Source organism: Lissotriton helveticus, chromosome 4_1 (genome assembly GCF_964261635.1).
Source record: "Lissotriton helveticus chromosome 4_1, aLisHel1.1, whole genome shotgun sequence".
NCBI lineage: Eukaryota > Metazoa > Chordata > Amphibia > Caudata > Salamandridae > Lissotriton > Lissotriton helveticus.
In genome coordinates, this window is record NC_136063.1 from 1,322,284,062 (window position 1) to 1,322,306,712 (window position 22,651).

Consider the following 22,651-nt stretch of genomic DNA (forward strand, 5'->3'; position numbering starts at 1 on the left):
AGGATTGCAATCAGAATAATTTAGTAACTTTAAGGGTTGATTCTGACAATGTTTGTGATTGTTCCTTGAGATGTGCGTCACCCAACCCAAATGTTAATCCAGTTTAATTCATGGACGCTGCACATGTTTCAGGTCTGTTTTTGGGTAAATCACTTGTCTGGTCTTGTGTGGGTTTCTTGCCTTTTGGCCCCTTCAGTTTGAATTTAAGTAAAGAAATGTACCTGCCCGAGATTTTTCTGTTCTTTGAATCAAATCAAAAGCTTAACCTCTACTCTTGAATGGATTCTGCAAATCGATATTTCTAGTGCGCGATGCTGCGTCTGAGACTACAGTCCTGCTTTTCTACAGGATGTCTAGATGCAGCAATACATTCTTAGGAAAAGTGTTTTCAACTTAAACAAAATCGGTGTCAGCACAGGAAAATAATGCTACTGGAAGCTACTTTATCTTTTATACACCAAGTGCAGATATGTGAAAAGCGAGTACCGGGCATAGGAAACTCAAATTTTGAGTCTTTTGAAATTCTTTGGTTACGGATCCAAGGCCCTCATTGCAAGTTGCCCAGTAACTGGTATTCCAAGTTATTGCACCCAGTGTGGGGAATAACCTGAGAGCCAGAGAATATGGGGTCCTTTTTTAAATGAAATTCCCTCTTCCATGCCAAACAGCCAGCACTTTTCACATGCCATTTCCCACCTGACTTTAGCAGATACTAAACGGCGGTGGTAAAATTGCTATGTGTAGGGGTGGCAGGGTGCAAGAATAGGGCACGTCAGGGCAGGGAAATGCTGCGAAAAACACTATCTGCGTCCCCCATGGTGGTGTAAGGAACAGGGGGGGGAATGGGCTGTACCTCTAACCACAGCCTTTGGCTCTACAGGATGTGGACTGTGCCTGGTAAAACTAGGCCCTGGTGTCGCAGGGATCCTGCTCTCACACAGAACTGTGCATAGAGACTTGGAACCTCAGTGAATTAGGGTGTACCAAAACTCACCTTAGTACCCACAATCCCCTACCAGACTAGCAATCAGTGTCTCATTGGTTCTTACAAACTCCCAATGTTTAGACAACCCAGAACACGGACTTAGAACACCTCAGGTAACGTGGAACACATGAACACTCTTTCGTTATACCAACATATCAACCCAGAACGAGGAGTCAATGAAGACACATGCACGTTTGAAATGTTTATTTCTAATGCAGTGTTCTCAAGCGCAGTATCTTAGCTAATACAAGCACACATAATCAGCATAGTTACTAGTCCATAGAATACAAAGGGAGAAAGCATGTTAAAATGCTAGAGGGAAGAAGGCTAAATGGCACCTAAATCTTACCCTCCCTTGCTAGTATATTATATTATATCTAAAGAAGGTCTCTTTGGGTTTTAGAAGGGCGGCCCCATACCTCTGATCTTAGTGGAAAGGGATCACATCATCTTCCACCAGCTCTCTGCATGCGAAGCATCATCAAGTGTGTGTGTGTGCTCTGTGTAGTGCAATATTAAACGCGCCTAAAGCCAGAGTTGGCCGCAGCTGCATGTATGTTATGTCTAGAACGTGCGAAGATCAGACCTCGCAACAACCATTGTGTTGAACTTACCTTGAAGGTCTCGGCACTCACTGTACAGACATAGCTTACCAAGCAAAGCTGATACAAATAGCAAAACATATTATTCTTGTGTGAAGCAATAGCAATATGTGCCGTGTGCAGAAGCAGCAGAAAGGTAAAATGGGTTTAAACTCCTAGTAAGCTCATGCTAACTTAACACAGTGTGAAGGCATAGCATATTTATATGACACTGGTTTTGGGCCTGGGATTACCGCGCCTGGTATTTGCAGATCCGGTAGTTTTAGGACCAGAAAAACTGGTAAAATAGGATCTTTAGGAGCAGTTTGCCCCTATCTCTCCTGGCCTCCCAGGGGTACTAAACCGGCCCACTCGTTGTAAGGCCCAAATGCTTATTTCAAGATCCTAGTTTTGCCTGAGTTCAGTCATCACATTGTTACAACGTGTAATTCGAATGTAAACTACAGAACAGTGATGACCATCAGTTGACATTGAGACAAAAAGTTTATCTGCTGAACATTAATAATTCTTTGTTTCTTTAATTTAAGTACCTGTACACCTTTCTGGCCCAGCCAAATGCCATCGTTAATCTGGATTTATCCAACACAGACTGTGCGCTGGACATGGTAATGTTCCTTGACTACCTTTTCCATTTAACTGTCTTTTGTACAGGTCCATAAAACATGTACATAGATATTTACACTGATTAGCATATAACCAAATATGTATAATTTTAATGCAAGCATAGTCCTTCTTTTAACAAATGGCCTTTGGGGAAGAAGCCTGCAATCTTTATACATTCCTCATCCATGATTGTTCACCCTTCACCGGCCACATGATCGCATAAATACTGTGGGAGAATCTGAATGCGATGCTTATGTTCCACAGCAAGCGGAGGTTGTGCTTAGCTCAGAAGTCATCTGAGCTAGTAAAAGAAAAAACATTGCTTGGACTATTCCCATCTTTTGTAGAGTTAGCTTGTCTTATTCTTTTGAATTTCTTCACGAGACTTCATTGCCTTGCTTAAGTCTTTTATTTTCTATAAGGCGAGAGAGTAATACCAGGTTGCCTTTTTCTCCATAGGTCTGTACAGCTCTTCTACGAGGGTGTCTTCAGCATCTAGCTGTTCTCAATCTTTCGAGGACTGTCTTTTCCCATAGGTAAGGTTGTATGGAAATCATTTTAAATGATTGAGAGAGCTTGCTTAAAGGGTTTCGCTCTGTACCTATAGTTACCAATGAAAATTGCCTGACATACACATGACTTTGTGGTGCTTATGAAAAAATGTTTAAACTAATGGATCACTCTTCAAATCACTGCTCCGAATCTTTCTGCAAGAGGACCACCTCCCATTAGGGGGGCACCAAAAGGAGCCATAAACTGAACCCACCCTCTTTGTGGCCTTCACCGCCCCCTCCCGAGTTCTGGGTTGCAGGTAGTGCCTCCACAGACACTCACAGCCCATGTCCTACCCTACTGACAGTGTCTTTGCAGGTGCAATTGTGACCTGCCTTTGTAGCAGGGGTGGCTCCTCCTCAGGAGCGGAGGAGCGTAGCCCCAGGCGCAGCAATCGCAGCAGCCAAATACGATTAACACCTTGGCTGCTAGGGAGATTTTTCTGCTGTGCTGAATAATGTGTAAATCCATTGTTCATGACAAGGTCAGCTCGTCATAAGCACACGAGCAGTGTACTGCATGACGAGCGGAGCTCGTCATGAGCATGGAAGGGGTTAAATAAAATGGTATGTCAATGCCATTTTTTTTATTTGGCACTTCACTGGATTGTGCTGTGTACAGCGCGAGGGTAGGGGTGAGGCTGAATCACACAAATGCAGGATGACAGCATTGGTCTGCAGTGCGCATGTCCGATTGGCCGGCCAGCCTGACATGCACACTGTAGACCCAGCAATCCCTTGGATTTGTTGGAATGGGAAACACAGTCTCAAAATGAGTGCTGGGTGAGCCTGTTCCCACCAATCCTGGAGCTGCTTTCACAGCATGAGAGCAGCTCCAGCATTGGTTGGAGTAGTGTTGCACAATCAGGAAGGAAGTCCTTCCATTTCCTGCTCATGGTCAGCAAACAGAAGTGCTTCAACGGTCGTGCTCCCGGATTTATGGTGAGTTGGGTGCCTTTGCGTCCCGCCTTTTTTTTATTTATGCCACCCACTGTTTTGCCGTGGAGGCAAGAACAATCTGTAGGTCGGTGCAATCATGTAAAAGCAGAGATATCGGGGTCCCTGGCCCCTCCGTACATCCTTGCAAATGGTGAGTTCAAGGGCCCTCAGTTAGGGAGTTTGACAATGGCTTTTTTGCCCAAGTGCCTATTAGGATAGGTTAAGAATTTTGTAAGGTGTGATATTAACACAGGTGCTAAGAAACAGTAATAACCAATAATAAGAAAAGGAAAGCCAACTAAACATGCAAAGGAAAGTTTAACAGTTCGATTAAGGGAACAGGAGAGTCTTTAGAGCTCTCCTAAAATTCGGTTGATACGCCTCTGAGTACAGGGCAAGGGGGGGCTGCTACGTCTAAATCGGTTTTCATTCTGGTCCAAAAATAAAAGACAAAACAGGGCCCTTGGAGCGAGACAGAGATACACACCTGGTGGCTTAATTTCAAAATGTTTAAGGCTTCCCTGCAAATTGTGTGATTCTAGGCAAATGCAAGATTTTGTGAATAGCCAAATAAATGTAAACTTACTCAAAAGTATGAATTACTCGTAAGTGTATGTTATCTTTGTGATTCGGGCCCATATAGTGACTGCTTTACCAAAAAATAGTAAATCTGTGCCCATAGAAGTGCTCCTTGAATGAGGGTGAATGGACTACTTTTTGGAATTCACAAAATTGGCAGTAGCAGACTTGGAAAGCTGCTCCATTGTTAGGTTGCTAGGCATGCTATTGTTAATCAAACATCCTAAAGGTGATGGGATGAATGCTTACAAATAGTTTAACCAGTGGCAAACACTCAGGGTAGCATCCAAACCTATAGCTTGTCACCCCCTCTGCGCCTAGGCCCACCTAAAGCAAATCAGTACTGGCCTGCCCTTGTTCCTCTGGGAAACAGCCCCTCCTGAACCTTGGTCATCTCACACCATCTCACACCTCTGTCCTGCAGCCCACTGTGTTTTTTTAAGTTGTGAAGTTTAAGATTTACCCCGCCAAATCTCACTGACTATGCTATGCCCCTGCTGACAAGAAGATTCAGAAAAGGGGGTGGTGATGAACAGAGTGCCTGAATTAAGCAGACCACTCTTACCCAGTCCAAAGATCAGGGCTTGATCCATCACCGTTTTTTAGCTCACTGCACCATCCCAGCTCAGAACTTGGCTATATGCAAATTAGTCTGTTCCTGTCCCAGTGCATGATGGGAACAGGGCAAACCAAACTACCAAGCCAATTCTTATACTGGGAAGGAAACAAGCTTCCGGGGACCGGTTTCTGACAAGAAGCCAGTGCAGAAAGGCCAGGGCAGAGGAGATGTAAAAATCTAATAACTAGCCTAGCAGACCAATTTTGGAGCAGTTGAAGTGTATGCACAGCACATTGGGGATATCCAGATAAACCTCATTACAATAATCCAGGAATTCAGAAATAAAAGTACACACAATTTGCACCCTGTGAGGAATTAGAAATGGAGCAAGTGTTTCAAGGCGTGAAGCTGGAAAAAACAGGAGCTGACTACAGCTTTAATTTGACTGAGCATGGAGAGAACAGAATCAAATTTAACATCAAGTTTTTCTCACAGTTAACATAGGCCAATTTTTCTGTAGATGGAAGAAGGCCTGAAAGGCAGTTACCAAAAAGTGGACGGCCTAACATGGCATAGAACCTTGATTTTACCAGTCAAGTAGAGCTGGTTACCACGCATCCAGGATCCAGGCTTTGATTTTTGGAAGGCAGCCAGGCAAATCTGATTCAAAGCTGATAACATCGCCTGAGATTTTTAATTTCTCACATAAAAAGGTCAACGCCGAATGATTGGATGAGTTAGGCCAAAGCGATCATATAGAGATTAAAAAGAGTGGAAATAAACTAAATCCCTAAGCAACTCGAGCAGTAAGGTGTCTGACAGAAGGGGTGCAAGAACAAATTCATTTGTTGCATTCTTCTAGCCAAGAAACATCCAGACCATTGCAAGGCTGTATCATCGCAGAGATCTTTGAACCTATATAGCAATATCTTACGGTATTTGTAGTGAAATTCAGCAGTCCTGGTTTTGTTAGATCTGTCAGTTGCGTTCGATACCATCAACCACTGAATCCTACTCGACAGACTAAAAGAGTTTGGTGTGGAAGGCACCTTCCTAAAATGGATCGAATCCTACTTGTAAGAGAGGTGGCAGGCTATCTCTCTCCCTCCATTCTGATCAGAGTTCAAAGCGCTGATGCATGCTGTGCCACAAGGATCAGCCCTAAGCCCTATTCTATTCAATGTGTATCTACGCCCCCTTTGGGCTGTCATTAATAAACTATGTAGATGACACACAGTTAATTATATCCCTGGATAATGATGACCTGAACCAGCTGAATAATCTCCATGTCTGCCTTACAGAATTGACAAACTGGCACAGTAACAACATTCTACAATTTAATGGAGGCAAAACAGAGTTCCTGTGCTGCTGCCCCAACAAAGTTCACGGCCAACTCCCAGATAATTTTTGGCCATGGACAAAAGCAGTGGATCTGAGTATGGCTAAATTAGTGTGAAATCTAGGAGTGCAGATAGATATGAAACTCTCCATGGAATCTCAAGTTAATAAAACAGTGGCCACTTGTCACGGTCTGATGAGAAACCTGAAGAAAATCCTCCCCTTGCACCCACAGCCATCTAGAAAGCTGGCAGTGCAGTGCACAATTCTAATCTGGCTTGACTACTGCAATGCCCTTTTACTGTGATTTCCAGACTATATGCTAAAAAGATTACGTAGAATACAGGTAGCGGTGGCAAAATTAGCCCTCAATAAATCATGGGCTGATTCGTCAAATGAAACTTTGAAAGAACTCCACTGGCTGCCAGTGAAAGGGAGAGGATTTTTTAAAGCAGTGTGTATAGTCCAGAAGGCCCTAAATGGACCAGGACCCAGACTCTGGCTGCTCCGCTGCCACAGACTAAATTTGCCTACTATAAACCAGAGAGGAGGCTGAGATCGTCTTCACCGAACCTGGTGCAGGTGCCCAGGTTTAGGAAAACCAGGGCTGGCTGGAGGGGGAGCCTTTCAAATGAAGGCAGCTCAAGCCTGGAATAAGCTGCCCAGCTCCCTCAGATGAAATACAGACCTACTTAGTTGTAGCAGAGCCTAAAAACCTGGCTCTAGCCCAAATAAACAAAGAACAGGTGTTTCCAGTCTTGTTTTATCTTCTCAGATGAACTTTGATAGTGCCAAGATGACTGCTAGGTGAACGTTGTGCTTTAAATGAACAATAACAATCGCACTCTGCAGTTCAATTAAAACAGCTGAAACATCAACATCACCACAACAGTACAGTTCATCCAGTGCAACCACCATGGCCATCACATTGCTGCAACAAGGACAAAAACCCGCTCTCAGCGTACAAGGAAGGTTAATATACCCTCCATGATCAGAAAGTTGTGTAAATATTACCCTTTCTAGTAGCCTATCCAAATAATGAAGCTGACATGAAGGCTGACAGACCCTCCAGATTCAGCTATGTTTTGTTATCAATATGGGGTTTCACGAGTGACATCCCAACTTTTGTAAGGGAACAAATAACCATGCAAATAGGGGAACATCTCATTATAACTGTGTAGGCACACACTGTCTGTCCAAGTAATCAGTATTACAAAAGAGGCTGCACAGCATCCACTGCCATTTCAGTGACACTTTGTACCCCTGAAGTGTGCAAAGCAGGCACAACACGCTCCGACGGTACATATTACAATTTGCACTGGTACAGATAAAAAACGGAGCTAATCCAATGCCACCATTATACTTTGATACCATTTACCTCATATTTGCTCTTTAAGAAATGGAGATAAGGGCTGTATTCCACTTTTTAAGTATTATTGACAGAATTATGCTGAGCCATAGCATGTCTATTTTATATAGGTTTATTGATTTACTTTGATTACATTTTTAAAGTACCCGTTACTCATGTAAGATGATTGGTAAATGTAATGCTTAGTTGCACAATCTATTTTTAATATTCTTGCACGGCTCAAAAAGTGATGTGAGACATCTGGGTACAATAGTGCTGGGGTAGGACACGTCCCGCTCTGTCCTCTCTGGCTGCTCCGCTACCACAACAGGTAACCATAGGATGGACTGCCCAGGGCAGCAGCAGTGAAGCTGTGCAGACTGGGCACTTCACTGACCCCCCAAGAGGCGGCGCAGAGACGTCGACGGCCGATATGGAAAGCTGACCGCAGAGGAGCGGAGGCCGCTGGGAGATGAGCGATGCAGCAGCCTCCGAGGAGTCATTGCATTGTGGGACACTGCGAGGTAGGCCAACAGACTGCCCTGGGTGGGGGGGTGATAGCTCTCCCCGGTGGCTGAAGGAGCCACAGCCCAGAACTGTATCCAAGGTGGGGGCAGTCGCCCTGTGCACTGAATCTACCCGATGAGTGAGAGGTGGTGAGGGTGACATGCCCTGGCAGAGAAGGTGATAGAATATGGGCTTGAGTTGATCCCCTAATGAACCGACATGCCCTGCAATGCCTATGAGCACAGCCTAGTCTCCTGCACGGGCCATAAGGGAGAAACCTGCTGGACAGATAGGGCATAAATGATGGAACTCACAAAGCAGAGCTGAAGGACAGGGCGCCACGTGGAAGTTGCTCAGTAGCCACGATACCCTGCACACAAGCCCAGATCTACACTGCAAAACAGTAAGGAATGGCGAGGGCCCAATGAAGACCGTAAATGCCCTGGGCGCAAAAACAGCATGAACAAGATATCCCAAGATACTTCCTTTAAACAGCTACAGGGGGCACAGTTACTCAATGCTCACAATCAGCTATGACGAGGAAGGGGTCCCCACTGACAAAGGAAGACTTCATACGGTGCCTTGCTGAAATGAAAAACCTTTCATGACACCCTTCAAGATGTGCATGCTGAAAATAGAAAAGGCATTGGGAAGATGAAAAATGACTTCCATATTCTTGGCCAACGCATTAACAGAGCTGAGGAGTTTATTGCATCAGCGTTGGAATCGGGCCAACTGGTTCGCACCACTATATGCCACCTTGAATCACAAATGACCTGGCTGACAAACAAATGCGAAGACTTGGAAAACAGATCAAGTTGCGACAATATCCCCATTCGCAATTTAAAAGAAGGAGCAGAACGAGACGATATGACAGAATGTGCCAGAGAACTATTTTGAGCGGTTTTACAGGCAGAAGCGAACCAACCTATTGGCATAGAGGAAGTGCAGAAGGTGGGTTGTAAAACATCAGAGACGAAGGTGAAGCGGTGGGACATTGTGGTCAAACTCCCAAGTTTTCCCATGAAAGAAAGCATAATGGCAACACAAAACAATGAAAACCTTTTATGGTTGAAGTGAAGTTTCCCTGTAAAAAGTAGATGGCGCACATAAAAACAGTCCCATGAGGCAAAAGAGGAGAAAACATATTAAATCGCAAGGGCAACTTATGGTCCTAAGAACTGAAAAGGCAGAGATAACACTACTAAGGCTGAAGTAGATGTTTTATGAAAGGAGAAACAAAACATATAAATTGCTGGCCAGTAAACTTCAGGCACTACGGATGAAGGAATACATTCCTTCACTTAACACATTGGGGGGACAAGAAGTAAGTGATGAGCAAGGGACACGAGGTCTTCCTAAACTTCTATAAGGTACTCTACTCGGTAGTAGGATAAAACCTGGAAGAGATTACCTCATCGTTAGATACACTCATGTTGCCACAAGTACCCCAGGGAGGAAAGACTTCCTGAAGGAGCCTATTGCTTCCCAAGAAGTATTTAATGCAACAAAGTCCATTAAACCTCACAAGGTGCCAGGTCCTGACATGCGGACAGGTGCCTTCTACAAAGAATTATTGGTCCTGTTAATAAAACCCCTAACAGCCTTCTACAATACATTCCAGGAAACAGGAATAGTGAATAGTGAAATGGCAGTGATAGTAATCCCTAAATCGCGTGAACTAAAAACAGAATGTAGCCCTAGTAAAGCCTGATGTGAAGATCGTCGCCAAAATCCTAGCCGAACGATTTACCTCTTGAGCGCTCATGACGAGCTCAGCTCGTCATGAGCCAAGGCGCTCCGGTGCTCATGACGAGCTGAGCTCGTCATGACCGCGCCCGTTACTTGGAACGCTCGCACGCTGGGCTGATTCCCCTGCTGTGCTGAACGTTCCATTGGAACGGGCGCGGTCATGACGAGCTCAGCTCGTCATGAGCACCGGCGCGCCGTGGCTCATGACGAGCTGACCTCGTCATGAGCATGGGGGCACTGTACGCACCCCCCCGCCCCACAGCACAGCGGGGGAATCCCGCCAGCGTCGAAGGGGCTAAGCAAAATCCTACCAGTACTAGTGGAACCGGATCAGGTGGGATTTGTCAGAGATAGACAAGCCGCAAATATTGTGAGGAAAGCCGCACATATGGTAGAAAAATGTAGTAAACACCAGATACCGGCCATTCTAGCATCCCTGGATGCAGAGAAAGCATTAAATAGGGTGAGCTGTGCCTACCGCGGAGCCATTCTCAACAGAACAAACCTAGGGCCCAAATTTAAGCACTAGACTTTGGGGAACTATGTGCAACCAGAGGTTTGCGTCCGAGTCATTGGTAGGAAGTCCGATAAATTCTCACACCAGCGGGATTCCGCTTTCTCTTCTCCTCTTTGTCCTCTCGAAAGAGCTGCTAGCGATCTGAATTAGAACACACCGAGAGATAAAGAAAGTGACTTTTGGTTGAGAAGAGCATAAAATTAGCTTGTTCATAGATCATATCCTACTGACCCTAACAAAACCAGAGACCTCACTTGCGGCGGTCCAAAGATGTCTGCAAGACTTCAAAATGATTTCGGGGTTTAAGATAAATACTCACAAATCCGAAATACTTAATCTGTCTCTCCCTACGGAATTAGTGAAGCGCCTGAAAGAAAGTTACCCAATGGAATGGGTGAAACAAGTGATTCAGGGTACACGGGCAATAACATAGCAGGGCATCCAAATCACCAACTCAGTGAACACCTGGACTAAATCCAATTGCCTTATATTAAAGGCACAAATTATAGATGATCTGACTAGATGGAAGGGACGATACAACTCATGGTTGGGGAGGATCAATGTGGTGAAAATGAATATACTCCCAAGATTGTTATATTTGTTTCAAACCATTCCTATGACTAGCTGGAAAAAAGGGGTTACAGTCCCTGCAGGCACGCATCATTAAATTTGACTGGGGAGGTGAAAAAGTCAGACTTGACAAAAAACGTCTGATGGCTTCGCTGGAAAAGGGAGGCTTAACTCTACCAGACTTCTCCAAATACAACCATGCGGCCTACCTCCGTATACTGTTAGAGTGGTCCATGCGCAAATCCGAGAAATATTGGTTGTTTATGGACCGGGCATAAACGTATGGGATCTCCCATGGATAGTTAAAATACACATACCCAGAGTGCTATATCTCTCTGAAGTAACTACAACTTCACTGGAATTATGGGATGCCATATCCGTGTTGTAGGGCCTTTCCACACCAGTGGCACCATATACCCGCTAACCCTAGCTTCACTCCATATCTAGATATAAGGAGGTTTCAAAATTGGAGAAAAGGAAGTTGCCTCACGATAAGAGACATTTTTAACAAGGGCAATATAATGTCATTCACTGATAGTAAACAAGAATTTACACTATCCGAAGCAGAAAAACTACAATGTGTGCAAATGAGCCAATGGGCTATGCTACCAGAAATTCTGCTGCAGGCAAGTAGAAATCTCACCCAGTTTCAAAAATTACGGGGCACCTATGAAACTACTAAAGGGCTTATAGGAGCATTGTACAACAATTAGATGGACAAGAAAGAAAGCGCGCAATGGGCCTATCAGAGCGTCTGAACAAAACCTGACACAAGCATATGGACACAAAATGTGGGCCTCGCTGTGCAAGCTATGCAGAAGAATTTTAAAAGCCTGCAACACAGCGAGGTGGAATACAAACTACTCGTGGGTGGTATTACACGCCCAGCAAACTCAGGCCTGTGAATGCAGATGCATCGGACAGTTGCGCGCTGTGGAACAGACAAAGGCGCATTTCTTCACATATGTTGGATACTGATTTTTTGGAAAGAAAACCTGAGCCACATAGCCACTCCATAGTGGGGGTCACAGTTGCAAGGTACCCTGCCCTTTTGCTGTTTGCTATTGCTAGTGGACATTGGGGGAGGGTGGTGGCAAATTTGATAAAGGGGACAGAGACAAGGCACTACTGGGACACCTCCTATGGGCGGCCAAGAGGAGGAATACGGTTTGTTGGAAGATGCAAACTGCACCACCAGCAGAGTTAGGGATTTGAAACCTGTGCCACACGATGGCCCTTGAGATAATGACATATAACCTGTTGGACAATACTAAAAAAATCGAGATATCTGGTCCCCCTACAGCAGCATCTTATGTCTCTGCCAATGACTCGATCTGTACCAAGGTATGCCTTCCTGCTGGTCATGGGACTAAACTAATCACCCAGTGGAAGCACCTGGGCAGGGACAACATGGTAGACGGCAGGAGAGGATCTCAATACGTACAGGATCACGGACAACAAAATAAAAAAATACCTGAGTGGAGTGTGTTGTGGGTAGGAGGAGAAAGGAAAGTGAATGCGGAGGGCAGGTTGTGTTTTTTTTTGGCCAATCATGAATATCCTGTGGGGACATTGGGATTTGGTTGCAGCGCATGACAACCTGGAATGAGACGTGTCACTCCAGATCCTGTTAAGTGACATGGTTATGTTTATCTAATATACCAAGAAAATTTGTAATACAAAAAAAATGGTTTGTGATATGATCTGAGACATATTTTATTAGCTCTATTCTGAATTGCACAAGCAGCCTCAAGACGGATACACCCTATTTTTCCACCCGTGCAAAATACCTGCAACCCTCCCCCTGAGGTGCATGCAATATAGTCATACTTAGGAGTGTCTTAATCAGGTGGGCACTGAGGCACCCAAGACGGGTCCGAATCTTCCAGGCTAATGTAGCTCAAGATGCAAAGCGTGCCATCTCCTTGAATTAAATTAGTAAAATGCACGTGCCAGTGTACTTTGTAAATTATGTGTGATGTGTTATTTGCAGATTACGGTTCCTCCTGGATTTGTGGAAATTGATATATTGCAGTTATTAATTTGTGCAGGTAGTCCTTGCTAAAACTAATTTTTGGTGAATGGGACCTACTTTTTGTTTATATTTTTATAAAATGTTATTTTTCAGTTATGTTATATTCTCAGAGTTTGACTCAGGGCAAGAGATAGAAAGGCAGAAAATGAAAAAAGAGGAGGTGAAAGCACAACGGTTGAAGAAAAGTCTTCTTCTCCCCAGACTATAGGTAAGGGTCAGCCTCCTTAGGGAACTGATCCTACCCCTTGTGAAGGAACTGCCACAGAGGTAGTCAGGCCGGGCCTGACCACCCCCCTGATGGCAGGGGACCCCTCCAAGGTGGTACCCAGTCTGAAGCAGGTAACTTGCCCCTCTCTACCCTCCCTCTATCAGCCGAGGGCGGCAGAAGTCAGGGAGGCCAGTGGACCCCACAGGGCCCACTGTCCCGAGGAACCCCCCCCCATCAGCAGATTAGGGGCACCCAGTCTAGTAGCCCCAGCCAGGTGAAAATTCCTCAACACACTGAGGGATACCCCTTACCCTTGTGTAGGGACCTCCCCCAGATGGACTCTGTTGAGCAAAGGCAAACCTGGGACCAAAAGGGCCCAAACCTACCATGTCCCTCTAGTGTTCCAACCTAAGGGACCCAACCCCAAGCTGTAGGCAGCCAAAGGTTGACCCTTAGAGCAAGATGCAACTCAGTCGTGGAAAGTAAGGCCTCCATGGTGACCAGTGCTCTGAGGAAGTTGAGACCAACTCTATTAGGGCTTCACTTACCTACTCAGACACCTCACTAGCCTTGCACTTTACCAAAACACACCACAGGTAGTAATTTCCCATGGTGGAACCCTCTCATACACTTAGGGTGAGGGATTGCATAGTGGACCATAAGACAGAGGGTAACCATGCTAGTGCAGGTCCTTCCTTATATGGCCACTTTGTCAGTAAAGGCTCACCTGGACAAGGTTAGCCTCATCTCCTTTCATTTGGGGGGGGGGGGGGGGGGTTTATGTAGGAAGGTGAAATCTGACTACATGGTTGCCCCCACTTTTTTCCTGGTGTTTTGATGGTTTTTGACTTAGTTTGACTGGGATCCTGCTATTCAGGGCCCCCGCCTATCTGCTTTCCTCTCTAAAATGATTCCAAGTACTTTAGGTACACTCCAGTTTGGTTACTGGGGTACCCTAGTGAGTCCTTTGTATATGGTACCTTAGGTACCAAGGGCATAGGTACCCCAGAGGCCTACCAGGGGCTGCAGCATGTATTATGCCACTCCTGGGAAGCCTTCCAAAATGACACCACAGGACTGCTACTGCAGCCTGGGTAAGGTGGTGCATACACCCCCTACTTAGATATAAGTTACCTATATCTACCTTAAATCACTACACATATAAACCTATCAGTCACCCCTATGGCAGGCATTATCAATCCTGAAGGCAGGGTGCTGGGTTTTGTGTGGGAGAGCCCACGCAGGAACAGGGCCCCTCTGCAGCCTCCGGAATCTATTCTCTGGGGTTGTTATTTGTTGCAGCCAGACCATTTACTCTTGAGTCCATTATAACTTCGCGGTAAATGCTAACTTTGGAATGGCTACAAGGAAACATGTCCTGTTTGGTGTCAAACACTTTGGAATCATACCCCCCGCCAGACCTGGCGGTGGGGGTATGATCCCACCCTTTTAGAGGGATAGATATGTCCACATCGGTACACCTGGTTCCAGTTTAAAAGAGACCTGGCATCACAAAATGGATGCTGCAGACACAGACACGAGTCTGGCCTCCTGCTGCTGGGCATAACTCCAGCAGGGGAGGCCTGGACAATAGGTTTCCTGTCACAGGGAGGTGTCACCACCTCTCAGTCAGGCTTTAGTGTATTGGGGCTGGGTGGGTGCACTCTAAGAGTACTTTGAAGTCAGCACTGGGGGCACATTTGGTGTCCCTGTGCATTGCCCAGTTCAAACCAGTTGCAGGGGCTACCAGCCCCTGCTCTGGCGTGAAACTGGACAAAGGAAATGGGTGTAGGCACCCCTCTTTCCAGACCCTCCCATAGGTGGCTCCCCAGAGTATGTCCAACCCCTTCCTTGGGTATAAGAAAGGAACCCCTGACTACAGGACTTTAGATTACACCTGGACGAAACTCTGCTACAGAAATCCCGGAACTTTGACGATCTACATGACTAGGTGACTGAAGAATCTCCCTTGGAGTAAAGGAGTTACTCACCTGCTTGGTTGGCACCAACGACGCATCTGCCAGTTTGCATCTCCAAAGCTCCTGCCGGACTCTGAAGTATTTGCAACACAGGAGGTGGATTTCCAGACTTCCCAGAGGCCGAACGGAGTCCCCAGCAAAGCTGAGACCCGTAGCCCTCGTGGGTACCGTGGAACTGGAACCCCTGGAGCCCATGCACATTTGCAAGTGCATTAGCTTCTCAACGTTCCTTGAGGCTATGCATTGGGTTACTTGTAGCCCAAACCCCGATCACCTTTTCCACCGAAGATTGCTGGTCTCCACTTCACGAGTGTTCTGTGAGCTGGCCCTTTGTGTTTTCGCCTGGCTGCAATAACTTCTCCTATTATCATAATATTTTTCCTTTTACACTGCTACGAGACCAGTGGGGCGATAACCACCCCTGTCTTGATGTCTGGTCCCAGCGCCCGCCGCGTTAAACCTATTCTTACCTGTCCATCTGCATGCAGAGGTAGAATATCCACTGACAACGTTGAAAATGACCGATTTTGCATAACATTCCCATAATCAGCAAAGGATCAATACAGAAAATCTATGTCGCTGATCTGACACACCTAACTTATTGTGTAGAGGTCCAATTCATAAATGTGGAGCTGGCACGATAGGAGGATTGTGCTTATCTGTGCAACATAAATTGCTCCTCGTTGATGTAGGCAACGAGTTTATGAATAGTCTCAAATATTTCATGGCTGTAGAGAACTGAATGTTGTGAGAAATTCTGGTAAAAAAAATGTTCAACTTGTCCTGAATCTAGGAATGGGGTCCAAACCTGTTATCGCAGAGCTTAATTTGTAATAATGTAAGTGCCAGGCCCCGAAATATTTCTGAGGAGTCCGCCGTGGTTGACCACCCAATGTTTCTGATGGCAATGCCAAATTTTAAACATCACACTGTACAAGTGTTTGACTATCCCAAGTCACATAGCATTGTAAATATGTCCGGACCTACTGCTTGTAAGTGTTTTAAAGTATATTGAGCATGTTGATGAAGTCTGCTTAAAAATAGACAGATGGTGCCACATGTGGTAGATGATCATAAATAAATGCAGGTGCTATTTACCTTGCCTAACTAAGGTCTCGTAGTACCCTCGTAACATCACTGTGTGATTACACTTACCTAAAAACATTGCCCATCGTGGAAACACTAACCATAAGAGAGAGATTTTGGTGTCTCTTGTAACTGGTTAAGAGTGTGTTGCAAAGAACAGACATAGATTCTTGAGAGTTTTGCATAGCTTGATAGTAATAAATAACTGATTAAAATATTTGTATGTGTTGCGTCTGTTTATATAATCTGCACCACATTTGATGCTCCAGAGCTTTTTTGAAAGACGTCAGGCTGTTTATACCTAATGGATAAATGCAAAATAATCATTGGTAAATTGGGACGTGAAGTTCCACAGAAACTTTATATATCCGTGCCGGAGAGTAGAGTGCATCCTTAGGAAAGAACCATGCATCTCTCTGCTTGGTTGCGACACTATGTGCAAAAGTGTGCACTGCAGAGCAGGATTCTTTGAATGTACGAAGACCGCTGTCTTTTCTTTTTGCACCATTTTTATTTTCAATGTTTGTGTGTTTTTCTACAGCACAGCAGTCACCTGTTTCTTGGCCTCTAGTGCTGTCTGAATACAGCATATATATTTTTTCCAAATGCTGTTTATTAGCACTTTACAACTATGTAACAAATAGTAAGCAACAATCAATAACCCTCCCTTCAGTGCTCAAAATGGCAACATAGCCTATGCATCAAGTTGATTGTTATGGACAAAGGTCAGTGCAGGAATCTAGATCAGATACCAACTCATAGGCTGCGCTAACATCTAGGACCAGGAGCTATGTAGTCCTAAACAGACTTTGGTGCTCCCCAACTGGAACAGTCTTTTTAGTTAGAAGGACTGTTAGATTGTGTACTCCCGAGCTCGTAAATGGAATTGTAGGTTGGTTCCATGGCTCTGAAGCCGGTTGGGGAAGCGCAACGACGGAGGTGCGTGTTTGGCTGCTCCTAAGGAAAAGGAATAAATTCTTCTTTTTACCTGAATCAGTGTATGCGTATGTGGGAACATAACACAGGCTCACTGAATGATGCTGAAATGTTCTCATAAGAGTGATAGACAGAAGTTCTCTTTTCAACGCTTTATATAGGTATTAATTGGCAAAATACACAAAAGATGCCATGAGCAAATTTAGCAGCAAAACATATAAACCATAAATGCAAAGAACTCAATACAGTTCTAAATGAAATTCAACTTAGGTTTGCCTTCCAAGAGAAGGATTTGGGGTTCTCATTTACTAGCAAAATCCACAACCATATATAGAACTTTAGACAAAGAGGTTTATACATTCGATGGGGATACATGATTCTCATGGTTTGGACCAATGGGGAACATCTTAGAAGGAACATTTTACTATTGAATACATTTGAAAATGTCCTTAACATGAGGGTACATTAGGAGTCACCTATCATCACAGTCTAGCTGCACAGTTGAGCTGATGCATTGTTAACATAGCTTGGGACAGTCAGACCTGTCCTTGATTCAGTACAACAAGGACATTTCTCTGAGAACATTTTCTGCTTATTGAAGCAAAAGTACATAACTTTTGTTTCGACACCAAATCAACTAAAGTCATCACAGGATATCCTGTGATGTTGGGGCAAGATGGAGGACAGTGTAAACACAAGCTATTGTTAACACAAGCTCAAATTATAGTGCTCTTTAACAGAAAATCAATGCTTACACAGACAAGACAAGCATATTATAGAACATGCATACATCGTTGTTCTCCGTTATGGTGAGTCGTTTTGCTAACATCATAACAAGTTCTCTGTTGCGATACCCAGGCTCTATCATTTTCATACTGTCTTTCTTCAGTTTCATTTGCATTCACATCACTTACATTGTTTTGATCTGCTTTAGATACAGCATATATTTCTGATATTGCTATGTGGACTTGTTGTTGTTCCCTTCGCCCCCACTGTTTGCATAGCTTCTTTTCAATATAGTGTGAATTAATTGAATTCAGCAGAGAATGAAGTATTTTGTGGTATAGTATATGTAATCCTGCCTCTAGAAACCTAACACTGACCAAACAATTGTGAAACACGTAATAAAATCAAAAGTATTCGATGGTCGTTCATGACTTTCATTTGAAAGAACTGTGTTCATGATTGTTTACCTGTGTATCTTTCTTTCTAGAAAAGGAAAAGAAGTTCCGCCAGCTTTCAAACTGTTTTTCAGCAGCTCCCTCGCCTTGATGCACATTAATCTATCTGGCACTAAACTACCCCCGGAACCCTTAAAGTAAGTTTGTTCATATTTCCTCTGTGGCATTCAAAAACACTGCTGATACATTTGTTCAAGCAGTTTCAAACCAAATAACCTTTTACCCTGTACATCTGTTAGAAGTATTTAGAATTTGAAGCAGCATAGAAATAATTTGCATTCAGGACTGGTTGAGCACAGAGACCAAAATAGATGTGTGGCAATATTAGAAACTGAGAAGACATTGCAAAATGCTATTGATGAGTGTCATCCATGAAGCTCTACAGGCAACAAAAAGAATCATAGGTGAGACTACATATGTACCGTAGTAGCCACGATGCTTAGTACTTGGACTGAGATGGAAAGTTGGCCTCCAAAGCTGTTCCCATTGGAGCAGAAACAAGGCTGATTTGCATATGGTTTGGTCTTTCTGTAGGTGTACGCAGAGAACACCCAAAATGAAGAACGAGAATGCTCCCTGAGTAATTACTAGTGACTAAGATTAATTCAGGCATTCCACTCATCGCTTTTGTACACCCCACCGTGCAGCACACCACTCCTGGCTACATAGCATCATATAGGCCTGTTGTTCTAACGCTAAAATTTGGGTATCCCACATATACCGTGTGGAAGAAGTGGAGGGTAGGTGTTTTCTTTGCATGGTTAGCTGTCATCCTCAATTTTGCATGTTCTTGATCGACCATGGGTAACTCAAACATCAAGTGTACCAGATATAATCAAGATCTCTTTTCAACTTGAACATGCTCTGATATTATGGATCATTATTGTTATCACTATCCATATAATTATTGTGAGAATTTACCTTCATCAAAAAAATAAACATGAAGGAGCTTTCTGTTACTATTATCTTGGCAATTCGGGCTGGACTGTTCCCATGAGGCACAGGGTCAAGGCTGATTTGCATAAGCCCATGTCTGAACTGGGGTGGTGTGGTGAACAAAATAACGATGGATTTAGGCCCAGATCTCTGTACTGGGATGAATGTATGACATTGTTCTGCATTCTGTCCATCAACTGATGTTTTTGCGCTTATTTCATCAAGGCATTATGCTACCAGCTTTGGTTTGTTGTACTTGTGGCTTTCTTATTATGAAGGCACTTGGGTCGCCGAAACGCGCGTAGACTCGATTCCATGAAGATTCAACAACAATCCTCTCAATTTAAATACATTTATTATGATACATTGTGTATCATAATTTTATTATCATTTGAGAATCATGACTCGTATTAAATATCAGACACGGTTGTATAAGAAATATGTGCCATATTTTGTGTACTTTGAATCCAGGATATAAAATAAGTGCATATGGCTTTCCTGTATTAAGGTCATTAAAATTCTGTTCTGATTAGTGAATGCTTGTTTGGATGAGAGGAATGCCTAATGTAATTTACTGTGTTTTCAATTAGTCACTTGGCTTTGCAGACATTGAATATCATTGTTTTTAGAGCTACTTTGTAAAAATGAAGAATGCTTATTTTTTCCTTTTTGCATACACTTGACCTTCAAATAAATATATCCAAACCTGTGAAATAAATGGTTAGTTACCTAGGGATTTGTTTGTACAATCATAGCTGACTGTATGCTACTCTCAAGGTTGCATGTGAATGGTACATTAACAAATGGAGATATGTAAATGTATGTAAATGTATTGCGACTTATATAGCGCACGTATCACCCGAAGGTATCAAGGCGCTTGCTTAGGGAACCCGTCCTGGTATTCCCCTGTGAGATACCCCGGCAGGGTATCCACAAGGTGAAAGCCAGGCATCCCACCGCGAGGGGCCGTAGTGGAGATTAAGCAAGCTATTGCCCAGAGTCGCAGAGTGTGACCCCGTGAGTCGAGTAGGCACCGGAGCGAGAATTGTCGAGTCCGTGGAATTTTGAGCCCGAGACCCACCGAGGCGGGGAATCGAACCCTGGTCCACGGCCGATCTCAGCTTCCGGGTCTGCCGCCTCTAACCACTGAGCCACGCTTCTCCAATAGGTAGAAGGGCCTCGCCAGGTATTGTCTGCCCAGCAAGCTAGTTTTAGATGTATTGCTGTTAAATGGGCCTTTCAAACTGCGGGACCATTCCAGACTGTGGATTCTTTCTCTGTGAGTTCTGTTGTGCTTGGTACCCAACAATACTAGCATTCCTTTGTCGTTGAGAAGGACTTGTTTGGCTACAAAGGAGCGTTGTTAAGGTCTACAAGGAGCGTATTCTTGCTAGGCAACCTTTCTGGTATTTTACATTTTGCCTGCAAGGGAATTACTCCACAATGGCCACTCTCATAGAAAAGAAAATGCATCATGTTATGTGAAAGTGGTGGTGTGGACTATGGAAACTGCTTATATTTTTCAATTGATATCAAAGGTTTTTTTTCCATAGCAGAATATTTGATTTGACGTTTCTCTTGTAAAATGTTCATCTTTTTTCTGCACTCCCTGTGGACATTTATGTTCTTTATTTTATCAACTGTTTTCCTATTTGCTTGATTTGTTACAAATTTCACATCGTACATTTTCACTGTGGGGTTGCCTTCATGCTCAGGCCATGCTTCTAAAAGGGAACCTATGCAACAGGTAGCTCAGCCCGTTTTTCCTTGTCGTCCAAATATTTAGACTGTGGAAGCTTACTCACATCATGTTAAAATATCACATCCACATTTTATTATCACTTTTAGATTTATAGTTCATGTTTTTTGGCACGTAGGTCACAGTCAGCACTTTTGTTTTGTAAATCAAATGTTATTGACATTTTTAACAGCACAACAGCGCAAACTCCATTGTCTCCTCCCCGCTCGCCACCTGCTAACCTGCCCTAATCCAGTAGAATCCGTGGAAAGACACATGTTGGTTCTCCAGTGCTGTAAGACCTTCTAATCCATAATAGTCGGACCTTTTGCCCTATATCCCGGCATGCTTCCGCGGGCATCCCCATGCTCTGAATATCTTCTTCTCCATTTTGGAGCACCAGTCCATCGCCCTACGCCATTTCACAATCGTAGGGGGGCCGACAAACTCCATTTCCGAGCTATATCGTATTTGGCTATGGCTGAGGCAATACCAACCAGCGCCCATTCACCCCTTTGCCCCTTCTTCCACCTATATCTTCCAGGATACCCAGGAGGAGTTCTACCCTGGGCATGAGATCAACTTGTCTCCTCAACACCTGCGTTAGTATTCTGGCATTGCGTTCCCAGAATGGCACAATGCCCGGGCACTGCCAGATCATATGAAAAAAAATCTGTATTATGGATGATGCAGCAGAACACTGGGGCGTGGAGAGGCTCCCTGCCCTCTAAAGTGTTGAGGGGTCAGACAGGTTGCATGTAAGAAATTCAGTTGGATAAGTCGCAGCCTGGTCGGTATAACACTCTTCCTAGGAGCCATAAGCACATCACTGCACATTTGGTAGTCTGAGATGACTTTCCATACAACTCCAAGGTGTCCATCGTTGACTGTAAACCGATTATGGAGGTGGTGGAGAAATGTCAGTAGGGTAAGGAAAGCACTCTTACTCTTTTGCTTCCTGTGCAACTATCATTCATAGCCTGACAGGTGTCAGACTAGGACTCAATCTTCTCGTATTGCCATGCTGTTAAGATAACCTTTACGATTAGTCAGGATATTTCTTACAATAAATGTACCAGTGCTTCCATCTTGTTTAACATCCAATCCAAGCTGAAGCCCTTGTAGCCAAATTGGCCGCCATTATAGGTAGTGTGAACACATTTGAGCAGAATTTTTCTTTATTTTATCAGGTTTCAAAGAGCTAAAGTTATACAAATGATGAATATGATGTTTTTCAGTTCTTAGTTGATTTACAACTGCCAGGCACAAGTTAATTGGGACAACTTGGGATACCTTCTACCTTTTTTTTTTAGAAAAGAATCTCTAGATAGTGGACCGCAATACATTAGTAAATGGAAAATTAAATGCACAATATTTCGAATAGTTTAAGTAAATTGCTTTTGCTATCTCATTCACATTAACTTATTTTATATAGTTCCCTCGATCGTTATCATCTTTATGGTGACTTGTCCTGAGTTTGCCAAATCAGAACAAAATCAATTTAGACCAGTTTGCTTCCAGACAAACACTTAACAAGCATGGCAGCTGACAGTGAAGTTTTATCAAATTCTTCTTAATGGCATCTCGCTTTATTTCAAATCGTGTTCTTTCAGCAGTAAAACGTGGTTGACTTGCAATGCACTTAGAGATTTGTTTCCTTCACAAGGGAAAAGGACTTACCACTACCTTCTCCAGTTAGTCT

General features: G+C 44.0%; 1 protein-coding gene across 2 annotated transcripts in view; it reads left to right on the plus strand.

Annotated features, from left to right (window-relative positions):
- Nucleotides 1-22,651, plus strand: part of CARMIL1 (capping protein regulator and myosin 1 linker 1) — a 1,033,060-nt gene that overhangs the window by 632,105 nt on the left and 378,304 nt on the right. For both annotated transcript variants that reach the window (XM_078687906.1, XM_078687907.1), the window contains exons 14-16: nt 2,115-2,192; nt 2,650-2,726; nt 18,308-18,412. In XM_078687906.1, coding sequence (XP_078544032.1) covers nt 2,115-2,192; nt 2,650-2,726; nt 18,308-18,412 — 260 coding nt within the window. The remainder of the gene's footprint in view (nt 1-2,114; nt 2,193-2,649; nt 2,727-18,307; nt 18,413-22,651) is intronic.